Source organism: Anguilla anguilla, chromosome 6 (assembly GCF_013347855.1).
Source record: "Anguilla anguilla isolate fAngAng1 chromosome 6, fAngAng1.pri, whole genome shotgun sequence".
Taxonomy (NCBI): domain Eukaryota; kingdom Metazoa; phylum Chordata; class Actinopteri; order Anguilliformes; family Anguillidae; genus Anguilla; species Anguilla anguilla.
In genome coordinates, this window is record NC_049206.1 from 44,883,605 (window position 1) to 44,910,598 (window position 26,994).

General features: G+C 45.6%; 1 protein-coding gene across 3 annotated transcripts in view; it reads right to left on the reverse strand.

Annotated features, from left to right (window-relative positions):
- LOC118229820 (ryanodine receptor 3-like) overlaps positions 1 to 26,994 on the reverse strand; it is a 90,572-nt gene that overhangs the window by 14,130 nt on the left and 49,448 nt on the right. For 2 of the 3 annotated variants that reach the window (XM_035422247.1, XM_035422246.1), the window contains exons 35-74: positions 26,096 to 26,900; positions 25,739 to 25,939; positions 24,773 to 24,875; positions 24,030 to 24,161; positions 22,369 to 22,642; positions 21,627 to 21,741; positions 21,034 to 21,163; positions 19,679 to 19,782; positions 19,178 to 19,313; positions 18,575 to 18,758; positions 18,008 to 18,122; positions 17,714 to 17,834; positions 17,202 to 17,371; positions 16,426 to 16,646; positions 16,079 to 16,169; positions 15,250 to 15,390; positions 13,940 to 14,103; positions 13,454 to 13,532; positions 13,092 to 13,181; positions 12,744 to 12,884; positions 12,417 to 12,479; positions 12,077 to 12,152; positions 11,466 to 11,589; positions 10,973 to 11,088; positions 10,260 to 10,327; positions 9,988 to 10,109; positions 9,769 to 9,818; positions 9,605 to 9,665; positions 9,078 to 9,316; positions 8,817 to 8,898; positions 8,589 to 8,719; positions 8,137 to 8,457; positions 6,964 to 7,204; positions 6,512 to 6,599; positions 6,312 to 6,404; positions 4,487 to 4,657; positions 4,113 to 4,172; positions 3,837 to 3,971; positions 3,607 to 3,719; positions 1,905 to 2,001 (exon numbers count right to left, since the gene is read on the reverse strand). In XM_035422247.1, coding sequence (XP_035278138.1) covers positions 1,905 to 2,001; positions 3,607 to 3,719; positions 3,837 to 3,971; positions 4,113 to 4,172; positions 4,487 to 4,657; positions 6,312 to 6,404; positions 6,512 to 6,599; positions 6,964 to 7,204; positions 8,137 to 8,457; positions 8,589 to 8,719; positions 8,817 to 8,898; positions 9,078 to 9,316; positions 9,605 to 9,665; positions 9,769 to 9,818; positions 9,988 to 10,109; positions 10,260 to 10,327; positions 10,973 to 11,088; positions 11,466 to 11,589; positions 12,077 to 12,152; positions 12,417 to 12,479; positions 12,744 to 12,884; positions 13,092 to 13,181; positions 13,454 to 13,532; positions 13,940 to 14,103; positions 15,250 to 15,390; positions 16,079 to 16,169; positions 16,426 to 16,646; positions 17,202 to 17,371; positions 17,714 to 17,834; positions 18,008 to 18,122; positions 18,575 to 18,758; positions 19,178 to 19,313; positions 19,679 to 19,782; positions 21,034 to 21,163; positions 21,627 to 21,741; positions 22,369 to 22,642; positions 24,030 to 24,161; positions 24,773 to 24,875; positions 25,739 to 25,939; positions 26,096 to 26,900 — 5,968 coding nt within the window. Of the gene's footprint in view, positions 1 to 1,904; positions 2,002 to 3,606; positions 3,720 to 3,836; positions 3,972 to 4,112; positions 4,173 to 4,486; positions 4,658 to 5,444; positions 5,460 to 6,311; positions 6,405 to 6,511; positions 6,600 to 6,963; positions 7,205 to 8,136; positions 8,458 to 8,588; positions 8,720 to 8,816; positions 8,899 to 9,077; positions 9,317 to 9,604; positions 9,666 to 9,768; positions 9,819 to 9,987; positions 10,110 to 10,259; positions 10,328 to 10,972; positions 11,089 to 11,465; positions 11,590 to 12,076; positions 12,153 to 12,416; positions 12,480 to 12,743; positions 12,885 to 13,091; positions 13,182 to 13,453; positions 13,533 to 13,939; positions 14,104 to 15,249; positions 15,391 to 16,078; positions 16,170 to 16,425; positions 16,647 to 17,201; positions 17,372 to 17,713; positions 17,835 to 18,007; positions 18,123 to 18,574; positions 18,759 to 19,177; positions 19,314 to 19,678; positions 19,783 to 21,033; positions 21,164 to 21,626; positions 21,742 to 22,368; positions 22,643 to 24,029; positions 24,162 to 24,772; positions 24,876 to 25,738; positions 25,940 to 26,095; positions 26,901 to 26,994 lie in introns of all 3 variants that reach the window. The other variant, XM_035422245.1, reaches the window with a different exon arrangement.

A 26,994-nucleotide genomic window follows, 5' to 3' on the forward strand; every position in this document is an offset into this window, starting at 1 on the left:
TTTCTGTTTGTATAATGAGGCAAAAAACTGTCAGGTATACAGTATGTATTTCTAGAAACAACAGTATTATAATTATACATACTTGTCTCTCATTCGAAACATACCATTATAAGTAGTATTTGTGCAGTTTCCTTGCTTCAATGCACAACATTAGTCTTGGAAATTTCTGTATAAATGTTTAAAAAGTGTCATTTGAATATTGTAGTGCATTTTTTTACACTAGGCAATGCTAAATGTGGAAAAATTGAGTAGGGTTACGCAATTTGCAAGATTTTACAAACAGCATCCCATAGTAGCCAATACAATAGCCGAACACAAACTCTTGAAATCAAATGCTCAGTGGTTATAATTCACTTATGTTCTGTGGCATTTATTAACAGAAGCATTGAGGAAATTATGTATAGCCAGATATGTCTTGCATATTTTGTGGCAGCAAAATTTTAACAGATAATGCATGTTATTTAATTTGTACCAAGATTACCATCTCAGAAACTGCAAACCTCAGAGGTCTTGTGAAACATGCAATGCAACTGTGCAATTCATTGGTCAGGCAAAGTATTGGCACCTAATTGATGATTTTAAGGTCCTTTCTGTAGTTCTGCTTTTCACCATCCCCTTAGCCTCTCAATCCCTCAGGCCCTGGAATGACTGTTTTGTGAAATCATGGCACAAAATCAAAAGGGAAAGCCCTCATCGTGGGCTTGAGGGCTTCAGGGGTAACTTTGGAACGCAACAGAAATGTCTCATTTTGCCTATTTTAATAGATCCTCATTGAGAAAACCAAATTGGTCCATGTTTTCCTTTTAATGGGGAATTCTACTATTGCTCAAGAGTCAATAAATTGAGTGGGATAATCAATGCTTTGCAGAAGAGGAGGAACCCGCTCTCAAATCGGGCTGTGAGCAGATGCAGCCAGAATAACTGATCAATGAACAGGCACAAATTTAATTTTATTTAATCAATTTCTGTAAAATACCGTTGACTTATTGGCCATAATGTCCGGCCATCATCAGAAGCGTAAAATTCTGAAAGGGGACAGACTATATATCATTAATTTTAAATGGAGGCAGCTGAACTTAATCAGTGGGGAAGGCCAGTCTGAAACCTGGCCGCATCAAAGAGAAAGCAAACAGCTGAAACAACTAATCACCTACATAATGTGCACTAAATCCTTCCTGACATACAGTACTGTATATGTCACATAAACCCCAGCATTTAAATTAAATACATTATGACAGCATGAGCTGTATCCCAGCGAACATTTTTGTGGTGAAAAGTTGTTGAAACAGGTGTAACTCCAGCTACGTTTCGTTGAAAAGTGAAAGTTTTCTAGCCGACTAGGATGCAGCCAGGCTATAGCCGGGTAAAACCTCAGCTATATTGAGGTTAACCTAGTCTGTTTAAGTCAAAACATCTCTCAACCTATATTTCCACCCCTGTGGGTGTCTAGATTCTGGCTTTTGCTCACTGGGATATACGTTTTGGATTTTAGATCCATGTCATTGGGACAAAAACAGAGGCTCATAATCTGCATGTTAGATAAAAGATAAAAAGGAGAAGCTTGTCAACTTCTTTGCCACAAAATGATGCGTGCGTGTGGGTGGCACTGATGCCATCACACATTCACAATAGAGACAATGACATGAATTCTGATAAATTCTATTTTTAAAAAAGCAGCAGCCCCCTTACCGTAAACAAGGGCTGTCGTCATGACACTGAGAGATGCCATCCCTGCCCCGGATCAGTCTGGGCCGCCCCCCGTGTGACATGCCCGAGGGCGTGGCCTAGGCGACAGGGGTCGCGGTCGCGCATGTGAGCGGGGTCGTGCTCATGCAGCATTCAGTGCAGGGAGCAGCCGCGGGCTCACAGCGCCCGCAGGAGGGCATCACATGCGCAGTACTTACTGCCAGGTCCTGCACTAGCTCTTCCTCAAAGGAATATGCCTCTGTCTCTATCCAGAGCTTCTGGTAGCCCAGGATGAACAGGTTAATTGAGCGATGCCTGGGGATGGAGAGCCACATTAGGGGCAGTGTTAGGAGGAAGGAGGAAGAGAGAAAGTGGGAACAGGAAGTGATGAAACCAAGCGGTTAGTGAGGGACATTTGCTGAATCTGATTGGGCAGCTTGCAAAGAGGCATTTCTCCAAAGAAATGCACCAGACCATACAATGGGTGTATCAAATAGCTGCCAGGAACATCTGTCTGTACACCCATGTCTTTACACACACAATGTCAGAAAGGTTATAAAAGTATACTTACCAATCACATGAACACAAAATAAAATCATTCACTAAATTAATGAGACACATAATGTAAAAGCGATTTTTGAGGGACAATTTTCAATACAGTTTAACACAGACGTACATCTACTAGAGGCAAACGGAAAAATAACTCCCTGACTCCCCCTAAACAGCTGACCAATTACAACCTGGGTGAAAGTGTGTCACCGGAGCAACCTTGACCAGGATGAATATGAGTGGTTCCCACATAGTCCCACAGTCAAGTCACTTCATACAAAAACATACAACAGACAATAAAACTGGGAGATAAAACTTTCATGGAGTTTGAGCACAAATGAAAAACCAAAGCACTCAATAGATCTTCATGTCTTCTTTATCCTAACCCCAAATGTGGGCAGCAAGGTGCACTTTTAAAGAAAAGGGAGCAAAGAGCACTTCTCGCTTGAAGAAAAAAGAGAAAGTAAGTGGTGAAAATGGACTCACTTTCCAAACTTCAAAGCACACGACAGCGCGTGATGATGAAATGCACAGGCTTTCTGCTGAAATGCGCGGGCTGAAATTTCCTTTGTTGTTGGTCTCATAATATTTTAATGGACATGTCTAACCAGTGACAGCTTTTTAAACTTTTGACTTTCCTTCTTTAATCAATCACTGCCTAGAGGCATTGGAAAGCTAGTCAATTTTCCCATCATGTTATTGTTATCAGGGAGCTTGGTTTGATGGTGATGTAATTTCAGAGCAAACAAAGAAAATCACACTGTAAAAGGAGGGAAAGCAGTGTGACACTAATGCGGCCAGTCACTTAGGATGGTTTTAGACTGTATCAAAATTGCGCTTGAATGTTGGAATGGGTGGTGGAGGAGGATGAGGAGAATGTCAGGATTCACAGCTGCTCTCCAAATGGGTTTGGTTTGAGTGACAGAAATGGCTGATTCAAAGTCAGCATCAAGCCATTAACTAGTAACTTCAAGACCTTTGCCGAATGTCAACAGGGAACAATCCTTGCATCTACAGATAAAGCTGTTACTGGGTTTATGCACTATGTGTAATAACAGACGTGTAAGCCAGTCAGGAAGTTAAAAAACACATGAAAGGACTTTCTCCAGAAAGGTCAAGGTAGGTTGTCCAGCTGTATGAGTCAAAGGAAGATTTTGGACCACAAACACATACACTGAGATCCATACAAAAACTTTAAAACTCTTTTATACATTTACACTGTCAGGAAATACAGGAGCAAGCTACAAACCAGAAATCACACATGAATATTACATTATGCAAATAGCAGTTTTGCAAGTTTAAGCTACTCAATGTCCAAAGACAGAGAACCTATGGATGAAACATAGAGAGACAATAATAGTGATACTAAACCTGGGCAGGTTGTAGAGCGGAGCCATTCGGAAGCAGGCCACCACAGCACGTTTACGCTGCCTGGACAGCAGCTTCTGCCACACACACTTCTTGTTCCTCAGGGGCTGCTCCACCTAGTGGTTAGGGAGGTAAAAGAAGTTACAAAAGTGGTACTGATCCACATTGCATAAGTAAGGGACAAACATACACTACTGACCTGTTGGCCAGCGAGCGAGTAAGAAGAGGCTGACCTGCTCCAGGTGGAAAACGGCAGTGGAGATGGTCTGCACTCGGTCCACAATGTACTCAGGATCAGGCGGCTCCTCGGTCTTCACCACCACATCTTTGTACAGGTTGAGCTGCCACTGCACCGCTGGGTCCTCTGACTGGGAGGTTAAGACATTGAAAACTCTGAAAACAGCGCTCAACCAAACACAAAAGCAAACACAGAGCACACTCACTGGAACAGCCCTCAACAAGACAAAATCTGAAATCTAGAACAGTCTGCTACACTCCCTCCAGCTTACCTTATCTCGCAGATGCAGATTCTGACGCAAATGCTCTTTCACCTCCTCATCTGTGTCTTTCTGTTGTGGAAGAATAAAAACATTCAGAGACCAGAGAAAGTCCTAGGATTAGCCAGAGATGAAGCCGAGGGGGGGGGGGGGGGCTTTTCAAGGAGCTTGATTGTGAAGAACCCAGAATAAAAAGGAATTATTCACCCCCACCACCCCAATACCACTGTACACTTTTGTGAAATCTGTCTGTCCTGCTGCAAAATGGATCCGTTACTATGCCACTGGACGTAGAATTTGCTCCTTATGATGGTACACCAAAGTGTAGCAAAGATAAGGTGGCTTTTTACCAGACTAGTAACTCATACGTGGTGCTAGCGGCTCACCAGGCTGTAGCGGACTTTGGCCAGCGAGATGAGCTCCTGGTCCCCCGGGGTGCACATGTTCAGGCCGATGGGCAGCATCTTCTTCAGCGCCGCCACGATCAGGGAGGTCTGGATGGAGTAGAAATCGCCTCTCCGCTTCTTGTGACGTCTCTCGTTATCCTGGCCCCCCGACTGTCAAGAGAGGCGCTGCTTTTGAACGCTGTTCAAACTCAAAGACAGCTCGTGGTCCTCTCAGACATGGGATCAAAAAAGGACACTGTTTTCTGCTTATATAACTACACAGATAACTGTGTAATAAAACTGTGATAATCTGATAAAATGTTTATTTACTTTGGGAGAATATTCACTCAGGATGAGGCTGGAAGCAATCAGTCATTACAATAATTTTCATCTAACCACAAACTGACAGTCAAAACAGCCTAATTCGCCTGTTTTACACAAAGTACTGTAACAAACCACATAGTTATCAATCAACAGAACTTGAGCTTTCAGCGGTATCTGCAAACAGAGCTAAATATCACTACCAGTGATGCAGTTCACTGCTAAATAAAGCCAGGACTATGTATAGAAGCGCAGCCTTCATTAAGGGCTGTAGGCAATGCAGGGCCGCATACAGCATTACACCATTTGAGCAAACTGAATCGACCAATCACTGATTATGTTTTGGTATTGGAAGCCCTTTTATTGGTTTTGATCCAGGGTTGAATGAAGCTGATTGCTCCAAGGGTGTAAAGATTTGTGAAAGCCCCCTATTACTAGTGCCATATACTGTAAAAAGGCACAACCAGGTAGCTACTGACATACGTCCGACTAATTTTACAGACGTAACACTGAAGCAAAACACAAGCAACGGTGGGCAGAGGAAAGACCACAATCCTCTGGAAACCGAGAAAGTACAGCACAGTGCTGATGTTGACAGAGACCCTCATACAAACCAGCCCATGCACTCTGACTGTACCTTTGTCAGAAAAGACTGTGTGAGGGAAAGAAAACAAAATGTACTTACTTTACAGGCATTTAGCAGACGCTCTTTCCAGAGCAACTTACACAATGTTTTACAGAACATTTACATTGCATCCCTTTATATGGCTTGATATATATACCAAAGTAATGCAGGTTAAATACCTTCCTTAAGGGTACAACGGCAGTGTCCTACCTGGAAATTGAACCTGTGACTTTTTGGTTACCATTATACTACACTGCCGCCCAAGAGCAAAATCACCACCTTGTATTAGAAGTCTGTGTTCATGCTCAATGTAATATCACATAGATTCAAAAGCCGTGTAATGTCATGCATATACAGACGAAAAGAGCATATTGTTAAGGTAAAAATAGCAGTTCTGATTAATTTCATGAATTACATATTAAAATTAAAATGTCTTTTTTTGTAGCAAATTCTGATGTGACAATACTTGGGTCATTCAAAAATGTTTGCAATACTAGTAGGTTTTATATTTCTGAAGCTGCCTGTAACCCAAAAAATGGCAATTAAGTTTAAATGAAGTTAAACAACATAATAATTTTGTGCCATAAAACCCATTTATTGATTTTTGGCCAGCCTTCCTATTTCTGGGTTGATTCCCAATGCTTGGCCGCCCAACCACATTAAATTACATTTTTTATATTTAATGCTGCAAGCTGAAAAGGCACATCTAATACACCGAACAACAAAGAGGAGAAGGAACAGGTACTGAAATAGAAGAGAATGAGCAGCAGGAATATGCTGAACAGGGTTAACCAGTTAGAATTCAATAGCCTCCTAGTTCAAGAACAAACATTTTGTTACAAGCCCAGTTTAACAAAGGTCGAAAAACCACAACCTCACCTTCGACATCTTGGTCTTGCTGTCGCTGGTGAGGAACGCCAGGTTGTTGATTTCATTTTGAACCACAAAGTTTTGCTCTTCCCTTTTAAAGTTCTACAGGGGGGAAAAGATGGATGGATGGTACGCATAAGAAAATACAAACTGAAACAAGGTCTCCTGTGATAGCTGCTCTCAAAATGTATGCAAAGCAGAGGCCTCACATGTGATTTACACCACAGGATGAAGATGTCTGCCACCATCCTGAAGAGCGCATTGGAATCAGCGTCTGGTTCCTTTAACCACCGGGACCTGGAGAAGAGAAGAGAGAGAAAAACAAACCATGAGAGATCAGTCCCTCCATAAAATTGACCAGTCTGTCCATAGTGTCGATATTTTTTCACATTAGCAGTTATATTGCTTTACAGATCCTTCTGTAACATTATTACTAATGGTACTAATGGTATCCACTGAACTATGTGTCAAGGGAAATCCAAAATCAATTTTGTACAATTAATTGTTCTAGATAGCAGGAAATGGCCCTGAAGAGTGAGAGATTTTTTGTTTGAGTAAGATTTGGAGTGGCTCAAACCGCTGGCCATGGCAGCAATATTTACATTCCTGTGGTCTTCGAGTAGCAGAAAGCAGCAGCCAGCCATCGAGTGACCTGCGTTACCTGTTGTTGTCCACGTAGCGGATGAGCATGGGGTAGAAGGCGTAGAGGTCGCGGCAGAGCACGGCGAACTCGTCCAGGATCAGGAGCTCCGCCTCCTGGGTGTCGGCTTTGCTGTCGGCCTTCAGCAGCTCCTCCTCCGCCACCACCTTAACCGTCTTCTTCTTCAGCTTCTCCAGAGTGGGCAGGAAGTGGGTCTTCAGCAGATCCGCCCGAGCCTTGCTGATAATGGGCTGAGCGTACACTGCAGCGACACAGAAAGATATTCACACAGGGGCCACCAGCCCACACCGAACACCAACCACCCCTCGCTCTTGTCGGATTTTGAGCTTTCATTTTTGACTATTTTTGAAGTGTCCTTGCATAACTCTTCCGAAGGTTTGCGAATACCTGCTATAGGGTCTGTGTTTTCAACAGCGGGTCTGCAGACCCCTGGGAGTCCTTGAAGATACTGTAGGGTGTCCCAGTTTTCAAAATATAAAACCTTTATGTTTAAAACATAACCATTTTTAACTTATCAGCTGGATGCCTTTGAGTCTGGATGGGGGTCCCTGGATCAGAAAAGCCTGAAATCCCCTGCTGAAGGGCACCAAATCCCTATAGCGCACAGCTGTCAGACTCCAGTCCTGGAGAGCCACAGTGTCTGCTGCACAGTGTCAGGTGTTTTTTCTGGCAGCAGTGGTTCATTTAAGTCATTGATTGGTCAAGGAATCCACACACTTTGTTGTCAAGGCCTTAATTGGCAGCTGACTGAAAGGAAACCACAAAAATCCACAGACACAGTGCGCCCCCTTGGGATTCAGTATGACACCCCTATAACATTGCGTTGTTGACGTTCTCGTTGTTAGTGTTAATCAGTTTAACCATCAGGGTCCAAGTTGAACTATGCGGTTGTTCCCTGTACTTGGACCGGTACTTCTCTCTAGGGGTTTTGTCATACTTGTTCCTGGTTATGGTTATACACTTTGTTGTACGTCGCTCTGGATAAGAGCGTCTGCCAAATGCCTGTAATGTAATGTAATGTAATGTAATGTTATATAGTATGCATTTGTACTTCATATATGGACAGACTACCTATTTCTGGGCTTATTCACAATGCTTGGCTTTAGTATTTAATACATAGATGTGTGTCGGCATATCAGAGACACGGGTTTAGTGCGTCGGGGGCCCACGCACCGGCGATCCTCTTCATCCAGGGGGCGGAGTCGATGCCCAGGTTGCTGTTGAGGATCTTGAGGATGTTCCCCAGGATAAGGCTCAGGTGCTCGGAGGTGACGGTGGTGCAGCAGTGGGAGGAGTCGCAGCCGGCGCTCTCGGGCCCCTTGGCCCACCAGTAGGACAGGTAGTTGCAGAGCATGGGCAGCACCACCTCGATGACGTGCGGCATCTCGCTGTACCGCGCGCCCGACTCCGTCACGTCGCCGATGTCCCTCATCAGGGCGTCCAGCCGCGGCATCTCCGGGCACATCTCCTCCACCGTGTCCGGCATGCTGAGGACTGCAGGGGGAAAGCAGGACACGCCAAGCGCACACGCGTGAGGAAGTGCAGCAATATATCATGCAGTAGTAGGTGCTGCAATCAATGATGAAATGCAGGCCAAAGATGTGCGCACTGTGTTAGCCACTCACTAGCTCTCTCGCGGGGGCTCTTGGTGTTGAACAGAGACTGGGGGTTGTGCATGTTCAGCTGGGGTTCCAGGAACGCCACGGGCATGGCACCCACCAGCGTCGCCAAACACTCACCCAGAGCTGGGAGCTGCCTGTAAAAAGACACACATACATACACACACACACACATAAAGTGACCTCATACAGACTTCGTAACTTAATCACATCAAAAATGTAAAATGCAAATACCTTTCAACATAGATGTTTTTTCCCGTTCCCAGAGAGTACAGACTAGTGAGGATGCGGTAACAGGACAGCTGGACATCATCCACTGAAACACACACAGCACTGTCCAATTAAACCTTCAGAAATTACACATTGGGGTGGTGCTTGGTGATGAAGAGATGTGGTTTGGTAGGGTGGGGGTGCGGTTTGGTGTGAAGGGGAGGGGTTTTCCGAGGTGGGCAGGGTTTTTTATGGAGGGGGCGGGGTCTGGCTGGGAGAACTCACACAGCAGATCCACTCCAAAATTATTCTGGGTGATGTGTTGGAAGAGGGCGGTGAGGATGGGCAGCAGGGCCATAGTGGTGTAGTTGATGTTCTGGGAGGCACACTTCATCTGGCTCCGCGAGTGCGAGATCTTCCCCAGCTTCAGGTTCTCCAGGGTCTTCTGCAAGTCCTCTGCTGCGTTCTCGAAGAACGTGCGCACGCCTGCCTTCACCAGCTCTGACCCCGACTTCATCACTGTCCTGTGGGCCACAGGAGATCCAGCAGACACCACGCACGGCACAGATGACAGGTCAGTATTGGGGTTACCTTAGTCCGTTTATATAAAATCATTTAGTATAGTGAGGGGACAGGGCTGTACCAGGCATGGAATACCAGGTGAGGGGGTGGGACTTTACCTGATGTACAATATAAGGGATATAGTGAGGGGGCGGGGCTGTACCTGGTGTGGAATGTGAGGGCTATAGTGAGGGGGTGGGGCTGTACCTGCAGTGAAATGTGAAGGATATACAGAAGGGGTGGGGCCATACCTGGTGTCCAGCGTGTGTGCCAGAATATGGAGACAGCTCACCATGGTGGCAGAGTCACTCCCTAAGAGAGGACAGACACACTGAGCACAAATCCACAGCCTTCTGTGGTTAAATACAACAGCAGGTAAGAGATGAGCATCAGGCATCGCTGGTAATCTCCTTACCAAAGAGGGAAATCCTGTGTCTGACAAGGGCTGCCAGTTTACAGAACAGGCTGGAAGATAGAGGAGAGAGCAGAGCAGGGAAGCCACAGTGAAAACAACACCGCTACAAGGAAGAAAAGATGAGAGACAGGGAGAGGGCTCCATGGGAACAGTGTGCAGTGTTCAGCTGGACCTGAACATCGTAACGGCACGTGTGTGGCATTTGCTGTGCGGCGGTACCTGGTGACCATCTCCTTCTCCTTGTTGGAGGCATAGCCGCTGCTGCTCAAGTTGTTGCTGGGAGAAGACAGGAAGTACAGGCTGTGGTTCTTGAAGTACTGGTCTATGAGAGGCAGGAGTACCTGCAGGCAGGTGAAAAATAAAGAGCCGCACTGAGACCCACAGGAGAGCATGCTTGGCAATTAGCTCGCCTCTCATTTTAATTCCTTCCCCAGCACAGCAGGGGTGCTGTTCTTCCCTTTGCTTCTGCAGCTGCGTGAGGGCGTGCCTACCTTGGCGAATAACTTGATCTCCTGATCGTGAGGAGACTTGTCGGTCTTCCCGCTGGTGGCCACGGCCTCTAGAAGAATCACAGGGGTCATAGGTCAACTCTCCAAAAAGATGAAGAAGGTAACCAATGAAGTTATTCACCAATGGGTAAAGACAAGGAACACATTATTGTAAAGAAATGCATTCTATCAATAATGGAATGATCAATATTTGAATAACTGATAATTGATAGGTGAGTGTCTCCACTCTTTTTGATGGAGTTTTCATGTAGATGCACACACTCTGATGAAAGCTGCTCAACATTTGAAACATTTTCGAGAAAGTGACAGTCTGAAAGATGCAGGAGATAGAAAGCGTCACTGGCTAAATTCAGGTGAGTAGAGTTATAAGCCTCTCCCTTCTCTGCAGATTCTGCAGACCAACCTCCATGATACTCAGCTCTACATTCCATAAAGTTCAGTGTCCCTGCCACTGAAATTGAACCATCCCAATTTGTTTCATTTTTATGCATATTTAGCAATGAACATTCAATACCTCAATATAGGTCTGGAAACCCCAGTAACAATAGGAATCTCCTTTAGTTTGTATGAAAAGAGGAGGGGAAGAATGCAGGACCCAAATATCTAGCCAGTCTCTGGAATGTGTTCACCTGAAAGCCCTCCCCACTCTCACAGTGCGCATGCAGACATGCGGCCACACTAACACTCACACTCACCCAGGTGGGCAATAAACTCCTGTGCAGAGTCCACATATTTCAGCAGCTTCTTCAGGAATTTGTAGGCAAACCGCTTTTCCATGGAGGACGCCTCCTGCTCAATGTCCTTCAGACCTCTGCAGCTCAGAGAACAGAGAGAGAGTGTGTGTCAGTGTGCAATATGATCAAGTTTTACTTGAGCTGTGTTAGACTTCGATACATATGTATGAACTTAAATGTGGTACTATTGCCCTAAATTCACCCAGAAATGGTGTCACTCCATATTCAATCTTTGTATCAGCAGAGTATCAGTGCTCTGAAATTGGATATTTAAAACAGTACAGTACCCATTTAAAAACAGCAGAGTTTTCATCTTTAATGCAGCCAGTGATGACGTAGTGCTCTACTGTGGCCATTGCTGTGTTGAAGTTGAAACAATCTAGCCAGGCTGGCTGACCTAGTGATGGTGTAAGGCACAGCATTGTGGGAAATGTAGTGAGTGGGGCAGACTGACCTGGTGACAGCGTAGCCGTTGACCTGCAGGAAACGGAAGACATCCTGGGCCTTCTCCCGATCGCGGGACTTCTCTTTGGCAGTCAGGGTGTCGTAAGGCACCAGCAGAGGGTGAGTCCCACCTCCTGAGGATGACAAAAGCAAACTCAACCCTACCTCAGTGCACAGCACTGCACAGACCTGTTTAATACAAGCTACAGTACACACAGTACAAAGGAACTGCTTCAGGGATGGCCTTCAGAGGGATGACTAATAAAGAAAATTATTTAACAAGGTTCCTTTCATCTTCTGGTGAATAATTACAAAAACAATGTTTGACGGTAATAAGGGGTTCAGTGCATGTTGTGTTCTCTCTTTGAGAATGACAATGTTCTGTTTGTTGTGATTTATGTCAAAAGGTTTTGTGTGGGGTCAAGTGAATCAGAAAGCAGACCTATTCATCTGTGGCCTTTATCATCTTCGCCCACCTACCCTCCATAACCTCCCACAGAACAGCATACAAGTAACACATAGAAATATTACTCAGCCTTCACTCAGACAGCAAGGTCTTTGGCTGTAGGAAAATTGCATCTCAAATTCTATGATTGACACTTGATAATCCAGAAAAAACACCTTTGCTACTCAATTCCATTTTCTTCTTCTTTGCCCAAATGTTGTGGTAGTTTTCAGCCACAACTTCAACCATCCCCTGTATGGGATGTTAAGCAAACAAAAGTCAAGATTAATTCCATGACATTAATTGTAACTGCACCCTGTTGTCTGCTACTTTCAACCTATGGTTGTCTGGTGTGCAGAAAATGAAAATGTATTGTTTAATATGTATGCTGGTTAAACTAAATCTATCTTGATATATTTCAGACAGACAATCGTTTCTGTATTAAATAATTACAACAATAATGAAAATAAATCTTCCTAACTGTGTCTTCATAAAAATGGAAGTCTGATCACGCACCTGTAGCTCTTTGGACAGCACCACATTGCTCATGTCCAGAGGGTCTGGGATGAATCCATTTCCCTGTCAAAATCCCACAAAAAAACGTGAACAGAGATAAACTCTTCTGCACATGATGGAGAATGTTTTTGGGCTACAGTGTAGGGGTCATATTGGAGTAAAATGAAGGAGAAGATAGATGCTGTGGCACCCATTCACATCCTATTGTATACAATATTTAGTCCTGTTATACACAACCAGACAAGGGTTCAGTGAATTCATATTGACTGAAACCAAAGATTTCTCTAACACAAACACACACACACACACACACACACACAGACGCACCTGAGGGGACAGGGATATTTTGCTCTGTTTCTCACTCTCCCGTTGCACGGCCTCGCCCTCTTTGGTCCTCTCAATATTCCAGCCCATGGCCAGCATGCTCTTCAGAGACTCTTTGACTGGCCAGCGGTAAGTCTCACGCTCCTGTAAGGACACACACACACAAGCACACACACACACACACACACACACACACAGGCACACACACACACACACACACACACACACACACACACACACACACACAAGCATTAACCATAATTTTAGCCAAGCTGTGAAAACTTATTGAAGCTGACCACATGAGTATTGTGTGATTAAAGGCTGCATTTTGAACTAGTGACTGCAATGCACCTTTTCTGACAGTGAGCTGTAAGGCTTCAGTAATGGGTGGGTTCTGTCCTTGTCATCCAAACTTTCCCCAAATTTCCAGCCCAGGGTGATCTGCCACAGGACAGAGAAAACAGGCAAGACTTGTACTTTTAACCAGGTTGCAGTTTTTATCATTACTGCATCATGTTCCATAAATTCATACTTTTGAGCACCTTTCAGTTTTTTTCCTCAGCCTGTTATTATAATATCAGCGACTGATACTTAGATATTTCCTCCAGGAATGCCCCAAGCTTCCTGTTACTGCATATGGTAAAATAACCAGCTCTTACTGCAGCAGTTCAGATGTAATAAACATTATGGTTCAGTACAGTTCAGCCTCCTACCTTCTCTAAACACCATTTGTTGTGGGAATGCTCAGCGTATTTTATGGCAATGCTCTCCAGTTTCTCTGGAAGGGAAATACTGAAAAAGAGGTTGAACAGTTATTTTCTTCATTATTACATTATTATTACAGGCATTTAGCAGACCCTCTTATCCAGAGCGACTTACATTGTGTCCAATTAAACAGTTGGACATATACTTGAGCAATGCAGGTTAAGTACCTTGCTCAAGGGTATAATGGCAGTGTCCTACCGAGGAATCTAACCTGCAACCTAGGTTACAAGACCAACTCTTTAGCCATTATACTGTACTACACTGCCGCCCACTCCTGCATCAGAAGCAATCCTGCATCAGCAGCAACTTACTTTAATCAAATATATCAAATATGTTCACTGTTGAATTCCATTCTCAAACAGATATCATAAGAAGAACTTAGGTGAGCAGGTGAACCAGGAAGGGGTGGGGCAATGTGAGGCCAGCATGCTCACTTGGCCGTGTTGATGGGCCTGGGGTCAAAGTTGCCCTCAGCATCCAGGGAGTCCAGGTTCTCCTGGGTGGTGCTGATGGAGGCGTCAACATAGTCAGGTGGCAGAGCCCCTCCGATGGCGCTGAGGCAGGCCATGGCCATTTTGAAAAGGTCAGGATCGTACTTCTGCAGGAGACAGGGAAGCACTCAGGGAGGAAAAAGAGAGAACCACATAGAGCACTGGACTTGGTCCGGAGACATGGTAGCCAATCGGGGCCCCATCAGCAACTAGGGAAACCAATCAGGGAAATTACAGAGAACCACAGAGTGGTCTAATACTGGGCCTCATCTGGAGACACAGTAGCCAATCAGGGCTTCATCACAAGACAGAGAAACCAATCAAGGAAATTTGAGAGAACCACAGGGAGGATTGGCCCTGGGAAGTCCTCAGGAAAATACTTAATCATTTAAGAATATCTGTTTTAAACTTGCACATTTGCATGCCATTATTTCAGAAATAATGTTTTAGACATCTGGTTTAGATCTTTAGGTCATGTTTGGTAATATTGTGACTATTTATTAATTATATGGAGTCCGTTATTCATTATATTTATTATAAATTTATATTATTCTAAATAGCTATGTCTCAAATAGACTAATATATTTTACTGAGTAATTAATCAATATCAAAAAATCATCAACTCAAATTTTATTTGTATAGCGTATTTTACAACAGTTATCACAATAGGCTTTACGGACAACCCTGGCCTAAACCCCCACAGGGGCAAGCCTAAGGCAACAGTGGCAAGGAAAAACTCCCTGTGGCAGATGGGAAGAAATCTTGGAAGGAACCAGGCTCAAAGGGGAAACCCATCCTCCTCTGGTCCGCTCAGGGTGCCGACTGGTGACATTACATTACATTACATTTATTTGGCAGATGCTTTTATCCAAAGCGATGTACAAAAGTGCATTTCATGGTCATAGACAACTGCTAAACACAGGTTCAGTAAGGTACAATACTTATTTTGTACAGCTATTTCTGACCAACATGTCAGTCAGTTTTATAGCGTTTATGATGTGGCTCAGATGATGGGTTACCTGGTTCAATTTATAAATAACACAATCAATATATAATCATCATGATTTACACATGCTATCGTGTACAACTGTGCTAAATAGCCAATGTACTGTAGCCTACAGTGGATGGAAATATTAAGGCATCAAACATTATCTTATGAAGATGGGGAGTGTCCTCATAGGTGGGGGGGAGCCCTGCTGTAAGGCAGTCCTAGCACTCAGTGAGGTGATGGGGGTCCTGTGTGGTGAGGGTACCTTCTGAGAGAGTGAGTCCAAGATGCCCCAGAACAGTTTCTTGGTGAGGAGCAGCTCCTCCTCAGACGGCATGCCATAGCCTCCCAGGCCCGAGGGCAGGCAGTAGTACTTCCAGTTCTGCTCATAGTGACTGGTCAAAAGCTACAACATAAAAAAGGAATGTTACACTCTGCTTATTTGATGTTCAATGGAAGAGCTCTGGAACACACTTGGCTCTCTGCTACTCCAAAACCCACAATCCTCTCTGTCACCTCTGTTAGCTCTGCTATAGCTCTAGAGCTATCAAATGTTTGGACCTCTGCCATACACACTGTTCATCTGGTGAGTTCTGAGGTGATGGCAGACCCTACAGTGCTGACTCAGAGACAGTATACATAAAAGAGTGTGTGACTGCCTCCAGCTTTTTTCTGTGGAGAAACTTTTCTCTGAGTATTTTAAAAGTGTCTTTTATGTCCTGTTTTTATGCTGCACAGCCATTTGTGGTTTTCTCAATAAAGCTTTCTTTCAAACCATCCCCAAGGCCTGGCAATTAACTGTGTGCTGAGTGAACTTGGCCTCCACAGACAGCTAGGAACACAAAGCTGCATTTCACATTGAAATCTAATCTAGTTATTCTGGGAGAGTGCCCCAGCCTCTGAACTGCTGTCTTACAACACCATATCAAATGTGTATTTCATGGGGCTGGATGAGCTCAAGGGACAGGATAGTAGAACAGGAGCAACAAGGGTAAGATGGGAACAGCAGGGGCATGGCAGAGGCAGGGTGGGGCAGGGTAGGAGAGGGCACCGGAAACAGGAAACTAGCAGGAAAAAGGCAGGACAGTACTCACCCTCAGAGGCATCTTGCAGTACTCTGTCAACAGTGGCACATCAAAGACAAGGCGGCGCAGAAGCTGCTGTAGCATGGAGGGCCTCAGGTGCCTGAAGAACATCACCAGTCACATGATCAGGGGCACTTACATAGCACGTGTCACATGACCAGGGACACACACAGCACCACAATCACATGGCAGGGGCACTCATACAACCCCCGAGTCAAATCATCAAGGACATTCATACAGCACCACAGTCACATGACCAGGAGCATCCATACAGCACTACAGTTAGATGGCCATTGCACCCACACAACACCAGTCACATGACTAAGGACAGCACCACAGTGGCAGATGGCTCTTACTGGCAGATGGCGAGTATACACTCTTCAATGGCATCGCGCTGGGCTTTGGTGAGCGAGCGGCCCTTGGACAAGCGGTAGATGGTGTGCAGCGTGGAGTCGATGAGAGCAGCGTAGTGCTCTGTGCCGGCAAACTGAGCAGCACACCGGGTCAACAGTGGCAGCACCGCCGAACCAATGTACCTGTTCAGGGCCAAAGCCGTCTCTGTGGTACTGAGCACCTCCTACAGGGGGGAGCCAGAACAGCCTCCGGTCACACCAAGGCAGTCATTCCTCACCACACAGCAATACTACCTGTATTACTGGTTAAATTGTTTTTGTAAGAAATCTATATTGTAACAAGCATAACAATCTGAATTTGTTTTACTATCAACATAACGCAGTTACTATTGTTCTGAGCCTTAGATATTTATTAGGGATCCTGCGAAACCAATTAAATTTCCTTTGTAGTCCAGGAGCCATTCAAACCAAATGTAAAGACTCTGCAAAACCGCACAGTAGGCAATAAAATGAGTGATGCAGATTCATTAAATGAAAAAAAAACATATAAATGACCTTAATATCCATTAAAATAAAGTATCTTCCAGGGTCAGCTCTTTTGACTCTTAACCTAAACGATATTAGAAAGACTTTCTTGGGGCAAAATTAATGTGAAAAAAGGACATGAAAATTTTCAAGATGTTTGCCAAGATCTCTAAACAAGCAAAATGAACTCAAATACCCCAGACCCATCGTCCACTTAAGGGACCCACAGAGCTTCAGACGGGCGGAGGACTCACCGTGTCCAGGGAGGCGGAGGCCTGCAGGTCTGGCAGGAAGCCCACCTCCAGCAGGTGCAGCAGGAAGCTCTGATCCTCCACACCGTACACACGGTCCAGGAACAGCACCATGGGGGCCTTGTGGTCCGGACAGAAGCTGGCCGACATATCGGGCTCCGTCACAGTGCCGTCTGAGAGAGAATGGCAGGGGGAGGGGGAAGGCTAGTTTCAGTGATCATAAGAAGAAAACCTGTTTTTCTTCTGCAAATTTCAGAAAAACCACAGAAGACTAAAGGGAAGATATTTTCTTAGTCCAGGTGTTCATTCACACAAGCAACACAGTCACCCCGCAACACATCGTTGACGACAGCAGAGTTTCTGATTTGGATGTGGGGAGAAAGGGGGCAGTAAGCTGGGGCCGGTGGAGACAGAAGAGGGACCAAAGTGAGCTTTTTCTGGCACTGAGCAGGAGGTGAGCAATCCTTTTTGGCTTTATCACTGCCATCTCTGGTCTGTTCTAATGCTGGACTCACCTTTATTCACGACGGGCATTTCGAGGGGTATGCTGATAATGCCCACCAGGTCCTCGGTGGGCACCAGAGAGCGCAGGATGGCACGGATTCTCAGGGCCTCTCCCTTGCCTGTGTTGATGAGCTGAGAGACAAACACCAGGTGCATGTTGGGAAAAAATTAAGCTAAAACAGAAAAGGTGATGAAAAAAAAAGGTGTTTTCTAGCTGATCAGAAACCAGGGCAGTGTCACTGTGTGTGGCATAAAGGTGACTGTGTGTGTGACGCTGTGGCGACTTCATAGACCACGTGACTCACGTGCATCTCAGGGGCACAGCGGCCCAGCAGGTCGATGAGGGCGGAGTAGAAGGACATGATGGCGTTTCCTGTGTGTACCACTTCTTCCTCTTCATCCTCCTCCGCCCCACTGGATCTGGGCAGAGACACGGGGACAGTGAGGGACAGAGCCACAGCACTGGAAGAGAGGGACTGTGATTTACAGTGTCATAACGCTACCAAAGAGGGACAGTGAGTTACAGAGTAACTGCACTGCTAGAGAAGGACGGCAAGGGATAGAGTCACAAAACTAGATAAGAGGAACAGTGAGCAACAGAGTAGTAACCCTGCCAAAGACAGACAGTGAGTTACAGAGTAACTGCACTGATAGAGAAGTACAGTGGGGGACAGAGTAGTAACACTACCAAAGAGGGACACTGACTTACACAGTAACAGCTTTGCTAGAGAGGGACAGTGAGCGACACTCACAACACTACTAGAGAAGGACAGTGAGCTAGTAGAGAGTAATGACACAGTTAGAGAGGGACAGAGCCACAGCACTGGGTAGGGAGAGTGTAGTGCCGTTTTGGGGCTGCTGGACAAGCCTACTTGGTGGAGGTGAGCGAGGCGGGGCTGGGCAGGTCACGGGCGGGGTCCTGGGAGATGGCGATGGCCTCCTTCATGGCGGCCAGCAGGCCGTTCCCGCCCTCCCCTCGAAGCGCCGGGCCGAAACACTCAGGGCGGCGAATCAGCAGCTTCACCATCACGCTGGAGTTCTCCTCCACGCTCTCCCCTGATGACACACACAAACGCGCATGTACACACGCACCCGAATACACACACGTGCATGCACATTCACATGCATGAATGTTTATACAGACATAGATACTACCCACACACAAACACACGCAAGATCAGCTTAGAATGAAAAATCCCTCCTCTGAACTTCCTTATAGCTGACTAGCATAGACAGGCCAAATAAAAACAGGGAAAGAATTCATGCAGCCACACTCAAAGCACAATATATTTCCGTTTGCTAGCTTGAGACTAGCACTGAGTCACGTGGCTGGGGACAATGGCTGAGGTCCTCACTGAGAACAGCAGAACTAGACCTCTCCCCTGTGAGCTCAGCCCTGAAACAGTAGTCGACTGCACATGCTCAGAAGGAGCCAGTAGGAGCAGGCCCTGTGAGCAGGTGACCTTGAGGCATACCGTTGGCGAAGACGGCGAATCGGAGGAAGGACAGGTAACGCTCCCCCTCGATGGGGTTCCAGCCGATGTCGGGGTAACCTTTAGCCAGGAGCATGGGGCAGCCTTGGAGCCCACAGCCAGCCAAGTATGTCACTACCTGCACACATGATACACAGGCTTAGACACATACTCGCACGCAGAGGACATACAGACAGGACATTCCCACCAGCACTGATCACAAACCGACTCAGACCAGCACACTCTCACACAAAGGTACGAGCAAAGACCACAATACAAGGATACTTTCAGAAGGAGATATAAACACACAACTATTCTTGTTACAGTGTGTCACAAATTTGGACTGTCGCAGACACTAAGATTCACACACAGAGACACACTCTCACACATTTATTGACACACAGAAAAAGGTACACAGTCAGAGATACTCTCACACACATATACACACACACACACACATGCACACACACGCAAACACATAAACACACACACACACACACACACCTTTTCCAGGTCAGGTTCCTCCAGAGCCAAGGCCAGCCCATTGTTGTCCATCACAGAGGATGCAGCCACATCCAGGGGAGTGGAGCCCCTCATAGCAGGAGAAGCTGCAGGAACAAACACACAATCATCCTCATAAATGCTCATCTACTGCACACTCATTTGAATGAAACCAGCACTGTGCTGTGCTCCACAGCTAACAGCAGGGGGCATCCTTCCATCACCAGCACCAGCCTGTGTCCAGTTCCACTTCTGCAACAAAACTTTTACTCAGCTAATATGTGTAGGCAACACCATCAGCATATGTCTCTGTGTGCCCACATTCACAGCATTTATATGCATATAGCATTCCTTTATAGTATACATATATATATAAATATATATATATATATATTTGGCCAAACAAATTGAGTACAAAACAGCACATACTCTTTTCATCCATCTTTTTCACTTTAAATTCTAAATTTTTCTCCAGTGCTGCATTCAGGATTAGCAAACTTTTTATAAACAGAAATGATTCACCGTTTTGAAAGTGCTGTTGCTGCAACTGTGGCCGAGATAACTAATTGCTCATTACGTGAGACTGTTGCTTAAATATGGTAGGCCTATCAAACGGGAGAATATTTTTTCAAAGTTTTTTTATTTTTATTTATTTATTTTTTTTACAAAATATAGAGCGGTAGTGCTCAAGGTGGAAGCACAACACAATGCATTTCATCCTGAACACACAATCCCATCCTACTCTCCTGTAATTTGCACGAAAATGGTTGAAATCACCGTGCCACACCGCGTTTTACCAACCAGAAGAGGACTGACCTCAGTTCAATTCAATTCAATTGAGTTCAATTCAATTTGACTGGTATTTACAGACACACTGTCACAAGGACATTTTCCAGTGGAAATAGAAAAGACAATTTGGCAAAAACTAGGCCTGAAGCCCCAAAAGGCAAGCATGCGAGCAAAAAAAAAAAAAAAAACACTCAAATGGTGGCAAGAAAAAGTCCCCAACTGAAAAAAATCTTGGGAGGAACCTGGCTACAGAGTGGGAGCCCATCCTCTACAGGCCAGTCCAGTGTATTAGGACAGAATTATTACTACTTAATTATTACTAATTATTACTAGTCCTACCTGTGACTGACCTTCACCTGACATATAAACAGTAAAATGTCCAGTGTTAATTCTAACTCCTAACAGATAACATTTGGTCCCACACTTTTTACGGTGCACTGTCACAACTGTACCAGAAATCCACTGTTACACTTGTGCTTGACATCTACTGTCATACTTACGCCTGTCTTACACAGCCATTCAGTACGCAAAAAGGTTAAGAGCAGAGAGCAAGATGGCAGAACACTCACCCAGTCCCACGCTGCTGTTCTCCAGCAGGTAGCTGAGGTGGTCGAACATGGCCTTCTGGTTCTGCCGACTGATGCGACAGAAGTAGCACAGGAACCTGCAGCAGCTGGCTACCATCTTAGGGAAAGCAACCTGTAACATCAAAAAAAACATATTACTGTCTGACCATAAATATATGTCCAAAATACAACATAAGATTACAACTTTTGGCTGAAAACAAAACACAGCGATTAAAACAAAATTAAGAACAGAAATAATACAGTGGTAAGCATTCATCTGTACAAGCGTAGTGTTTTATTCTTTATACACCATATGAGAAATGCAAGCCAAAAGAACAGATCAATGAGGCATTTTGGGATTCCTCCATGGTTGGTATTCACAAAGGTAATAACCACAAATCACATCCAATTCTTTCTTCATACCCTCAAGCAAACTGCATTTTAGGGATCCTTGAAAGAATTATATGAATGTGTGTATTTACAAGAGTTTCACATATTTTTAGATAATGTGCTGGCGGTTTTTATGATATGTAACTATGCCCAGTAAACCCAGGGCCGGTCAACCTATTGAACTCTTCTGCAGCTAAAGCTCTTACCTGGGACTTGTCTCCTCCCAGCACATTGACCATAACCTCCATGACGGTCTCATGCATTCCCAAGACCCGCATCAGGTTGGGGTGCTGGTAGAACACCTTATTGTTCATAATGTCCCTGCACATTATGGAGAGTAGAGTGAAAATAGTCCCCAACCCCCCGGCTGAATCTTCACGGGTATGTAAACATAGAGACACCCTCAAATTAAATCCAATTAATTACATTCACAATGAGCGGAGTGTTAAAAATACACCAACAGCAGATGGTACAGTGCACTTTATTTATCATTAGCACTTAGTCTGAGCAAAGCTTGCGCATCAGTTTATTTTTTTTTGCATTAAAGGGACAATGCACACTTTTCAGCATGGATGCTAGTATATCAGGCATATTGCACCAGAGTTAGCCCAGATTATCGTTTTGGCCTGTAGTCTCAGCAATTGTAGCGGGTGTAGCTCGGCTAGTTCACTAGTGAAGCACAGTGATGTGCGGTAAAGTGAAGGCCTCGTAGCAAATTGCACTTTGCCTTTAGCTAACTGGTAACACATTTGCCCATGAAATCTTTCGACGAGTGAGAGGACCGGGTTCAAATCCCTCCACAGACTCAGGTATATCTTTAACTTGTTACATGATACTAATGAAATTTTTAAAAAGTAAAACAAAAAAAAAAGGGATTAGTTGGAGGCTTTAAAGTTTTAGAGTGTGGAGAATGAGGGAGTTAGGAGTCACAGCAGAGGCGGGGCTTACCCCAGCCCGTCAATCATCAGCTTCTCCTCCTCCTTGCCCATGCGCACGCTGAGCAGGGAGCGGATCTGGCCCAGGGAGGCCAGCAGGTTGATGGTGTCCTGCACGGAGGCGGCGCTGATGGTGTAGCTGCGCCGGATGGCGTGGAGCAGCTCGCCCACGCAGTCGTACTGCCGCCGCAGCAGGCTGAACATCATGCGCACCAGCTCCGGGTCCTGGATGTGGCTCTCCTGGGCCCAGCTCACCATCGTCTGGGAGATCAGCTCCTTCAGGTTGGCTGGGGACAGTCAGGGAGGAACACATGCTGGGATAATACTTTACTGCATCATATAAACACTTTTATGTGTGAGGCACGTGTGAATAATATGCAATTGTTAATAATGTCTAAATCCTGGGTTTTCAACAGGGGGTCTGTCCTGAACTTATACGCAATGAGGATATGCAGATTTGGGAATATATTTCAAAATATAAAACTGCATACTGAATTCTCTGAAAGGCCAGTGAATTATTGTCACACACAGAGTACACATTTCAACTGACAAAAAATACTTATTACACATGCATTAAAATGGTTTACATAAAAAAGCACTCAGCTAACATTACGTTTCACTACATATTGACACATGACCTTTTCATTTATTTTTCAGATGCTGCAGGCTGTCTGAACTGCCACTGATCAATGTGCTGCTTAAGATATCACACATTCATTTTTTTGAGATATTCCGCAAAAAGAAGGTAATTTATCATGTGTGAAAGCAGGAGTGCTTTTTTCTCCTTCTCGCCTCCTAACAGTGGCAGGCACAGTGAATAACTGCCCGTATGGTACTCTGAGGAGGGAGAATGTCCAGCCAATCAGGATTTATGATCAGAGAAGTCATTCATCATCCCCTCTGGATTCCACCACAATAGTCGTAAACAACGATTCTATGGCTGCTGCCCCTAATTAAGGCCTCTGCAATTGGGTGGGTAAGTTCCCCTACCCTGCTAGAAAACCTGCTGTAAAATGCAATATAGAACTATGTATTTTTAGAACTTTTTGAAGGCCTCTTGTTGTTAGTAAAGCATCTTTATCCCTGTACCCTGTACAACCCCAGCCAATCGGAATATCAGATCTATTTACTGTATGTTCTCATTACCTCTGCCCAAGGGAAGCTAAAGATGTACAAAAAATTATTAAGGGGATAAACAAAGGTTCTGAAAACACATCAAAGTATATCATTTCCTATATATTCTCACAAGCTAATACACCAAGAAGCTGAACTCTATGGTTCAGATTAATTTCAGTGCACTCTTAATGATCTTTCCGCAATCACAGCCCAAGCACTCTCTGGCCTGGCTTGTTCAGTCTCTATGGTGGCCCATTAAATCCAGAGCCAACAGTAACACTAATATGAATAAAACTTGTTTGCACAACAACAGGAGGCCAAGGCCCAAAAGGGTCAATGGCATCAATAATGCAAAGTAGCATTTGACACAGTGACAAGCCATTTCATATTTACATTCCTGCAGTCCGGGAACCGAACAGAGATGTAATCGGTTTGAATGAACTGGATGAATTGCTCCTGACAGAAGTTTGCATGGTCTCACTATTATGGTTCGCTAGACTAAACGAAGGAGGGTGCTGTTCACTCCAAGGTTGTGGGTGAAGCAGCTCTGTAACGTACTGGGGGCTGCCTGCGTTTCCTCTGTTGGCTCTGCTGTTTTCTGTGGGCGACCTTTGATCTTGTAAATCAGTGCCATCAGGCGGTCCTTCAGAGAGGCGTCCTGCTCTTCCTCATCCTCTTCCACAGGGATTCCTGTACAGACAGACAGTTTAGGCAGACAGACAGACAGACAGTGCAGTCAGGAAAATAGTTTAGGAAGGACAAATTACACCGAATGCCATTATCCTGCTGTTATAAGGGTTCTTTAATACTAGCTAGGCTTTTGCAACAGTTCACAGTGGTGCATCCATCAAAGTATTAACTCATTCAAAAGCCAGTCAATGTAAGAACTAGGCACTAGTTCACACAGTCTGTACCATACTATGACTGTGTGACTATCCCCTACACAACGCGGAACAGGTTCCCTCAGAGTAAATAAAGCTTTCGACATGTTCAGTTTGCTTTACGGGTATATCAACCCCTCAGGCTAATTCAGGAAGCCAGGCATTGATCCCATAATTCACAGCATGACAGGGCCATTTCTGGTAACAATGATATGAGCATGTTGGCTGTTTAACAGCATTAGCAGGGAAACAATGAAAAATGCAATGGCCTTGAATAATTGGTAAACAAGCGTGGATTGCGGTTAAAATGACAGCTTTATTGATGTCATTATAAGGCAAGTAAGAAGACAGGAGTGGGGCCTGCAAGGTGCTGTGGTTTTGTTCTGTTCTGCAATGCTAAGTCTATAGCGAGGGTCATACCACAGTGCAGACGCAGTTCATCATGAAAGTCGTACAGGTCCTCCCTTATGTCCTCTGGGCAGGGGCAGTCCTCCCCCAAACTGAAGTTCAGCAGTATGTTGATCTGCAGGAGACCAGGGGAACATCACTTTGTGAGCCTGGGCACTGAGCTGTGCTAGCCCATACAAGCCCGCTCTTATACAGCCTAAGGCTACACCATTTGTATCCAATAGAGGAAGAGCCCTATGTCATTCAAGATTTAAAAAAAAATGGCTACAAATATGCATATATGGGAATTACTTTGTGACTACTACATAAATAATTCAATTCTGTTAGCTTCTTGCCCGCCATTAGCTCTTTGCTATCAGCTTGCTAACAAAATATTAGCTTAACTGGATAGAACCACCCATATTCATCTCTTGTTAGTTACACCTCCATGCAACATTAACGTTGTAAAAAGTAAATGAGAAGCAATGTTTTAGTGGGGGATGGGCTACTGCTAGCTCTCCCTTTCTAGAAAACTCCAGCCAAAAGGACACACTGCAGCTGGTGCAGCAGGTCTGATTTATATTCCACAGCAGTCTTAGACACAGTCACTGCTAATAAATGGACCACAGCTTCTGTTTCACAACCAGCATCTCTCTTCAGTTTTGGCCCTTTCCCATTTTCTGCAAGTGCTGCCAGGGGAAATTAAATATGCTGATGCAAAAATGCCTCATATTTTCCGAAAGAGGAATAGCATAACCAATGGATTTTCTGTTACAAAACTAATATATCTACACCATGCTTAAGGCACACAGTTGCAATGATCCATGCCACTGGACAGTACTCACTGTTAATATGCAAATAAAAAAAGATTAATTCTGTTCTACAATATTTGGAGCTTAAGTCCCTACCCGTACGTGTCAGTCATGAAAATTGGGGACTACCGGCTCAGTTGCTAAGCTAAGGGAGTACCATTGTGCAGTGTGTCTAAGGTTGCTTTACCTGCTCTTGAGGGGGGGAACGGAACTCTTTGGTCTTTTTGGCAGTGACGGCGGCAGACATGTTGAAGGCCTGCATCAGCTCGTTGTAGCGGAACTTCTGGTTGAACTGCAGCTTGGATACGAAGTGGTCTGAGAAGGACACGATGGACTCCACGCGGTGCCTCAGCTCGCAGTCACAGAAGTAATGCAGCAGCTCACATATCTGCACCATTGATGTGGGGGTGTGGGGCAGGGAGTGAGTAACAATGTGGTGTCTCTGATATGAAACTCCTGTAAAACCTGCATGCTGAGTATATTATTTTGTCACATGAGGATGAGGAGCCAGATTGCATGCACCTGTGCATGTCACATGACCCACCTGCCGTTTGACGGACTCGGGCAGCCTCTTCTCCAGCAGGCCCTTCACCGGAGCCTTGGGCTCCTTAGCCTCCTCCTCCCCGGCCTCCACGGCCTTCTCCTCGTTACTGGTCACCTCCTCCTTCGGGGCGGGCTCCTCGGGGCCTCCCTCCCGTTCGCCGCCGAAGACGTGCGGCTCGATGAGGAGCAGCACCAGCCGCACGTCCTCGCCGCCGAGCACGCCCATGATCAGCAGCGTGGCGATCAGCTTGAGGATGGGCACGAACTGGAACTCGGCGCTGCCGCCCACGGGGTCGCGGATGTGGTAGCCGCCGCCCTGCACCGCCTCCGTCAGCATGCTGATGGCCTTCTCCTTCAGCACGTCCAGCGGGATCTGCGGGCTGTAGCGGTGCGCCCGGCGCTTGGCCGTGACGAAGCAGGGCGGGGAGAAGTTGAGGCGGGGCTTGAGCGAGGTGCTGAGCCCCACCCCCGGCAGCGAGTGCGTCTTGGACTCGTCAGAAAAGAGGCACACGCCGCGCGTCTCCTCCGTCACCGGGATGATGAACTCATCGTTCATCATGAGGCGCGCGTCCTTGGCCGTCTCCAGGTGGATGCTGATGAGGACGTCGTAGAAGCCCTCGCGGAGCATGCCCGACAGGTACTGGTTGTCGATGGTGTAGAGGAGCTGGGATTGGTCCAGGTGGCTGCAGAGGGCGTGCGCCACGCGGGTGTTTCCCAGGGCGCAGATCGCGCAGTACAGCTTCAGCGTGTGGTAGTGGAACTTCCTCAGGTCCTCCTGCTCGGAGAGCTCTAGAACATCCACACACCTGGGGAACCACGTACAGGCAGACATGAGACTAATACAACCAGGTGAGAACATAGAATGACGGAGATAAATACTAACATAGCCAGAAAATAACA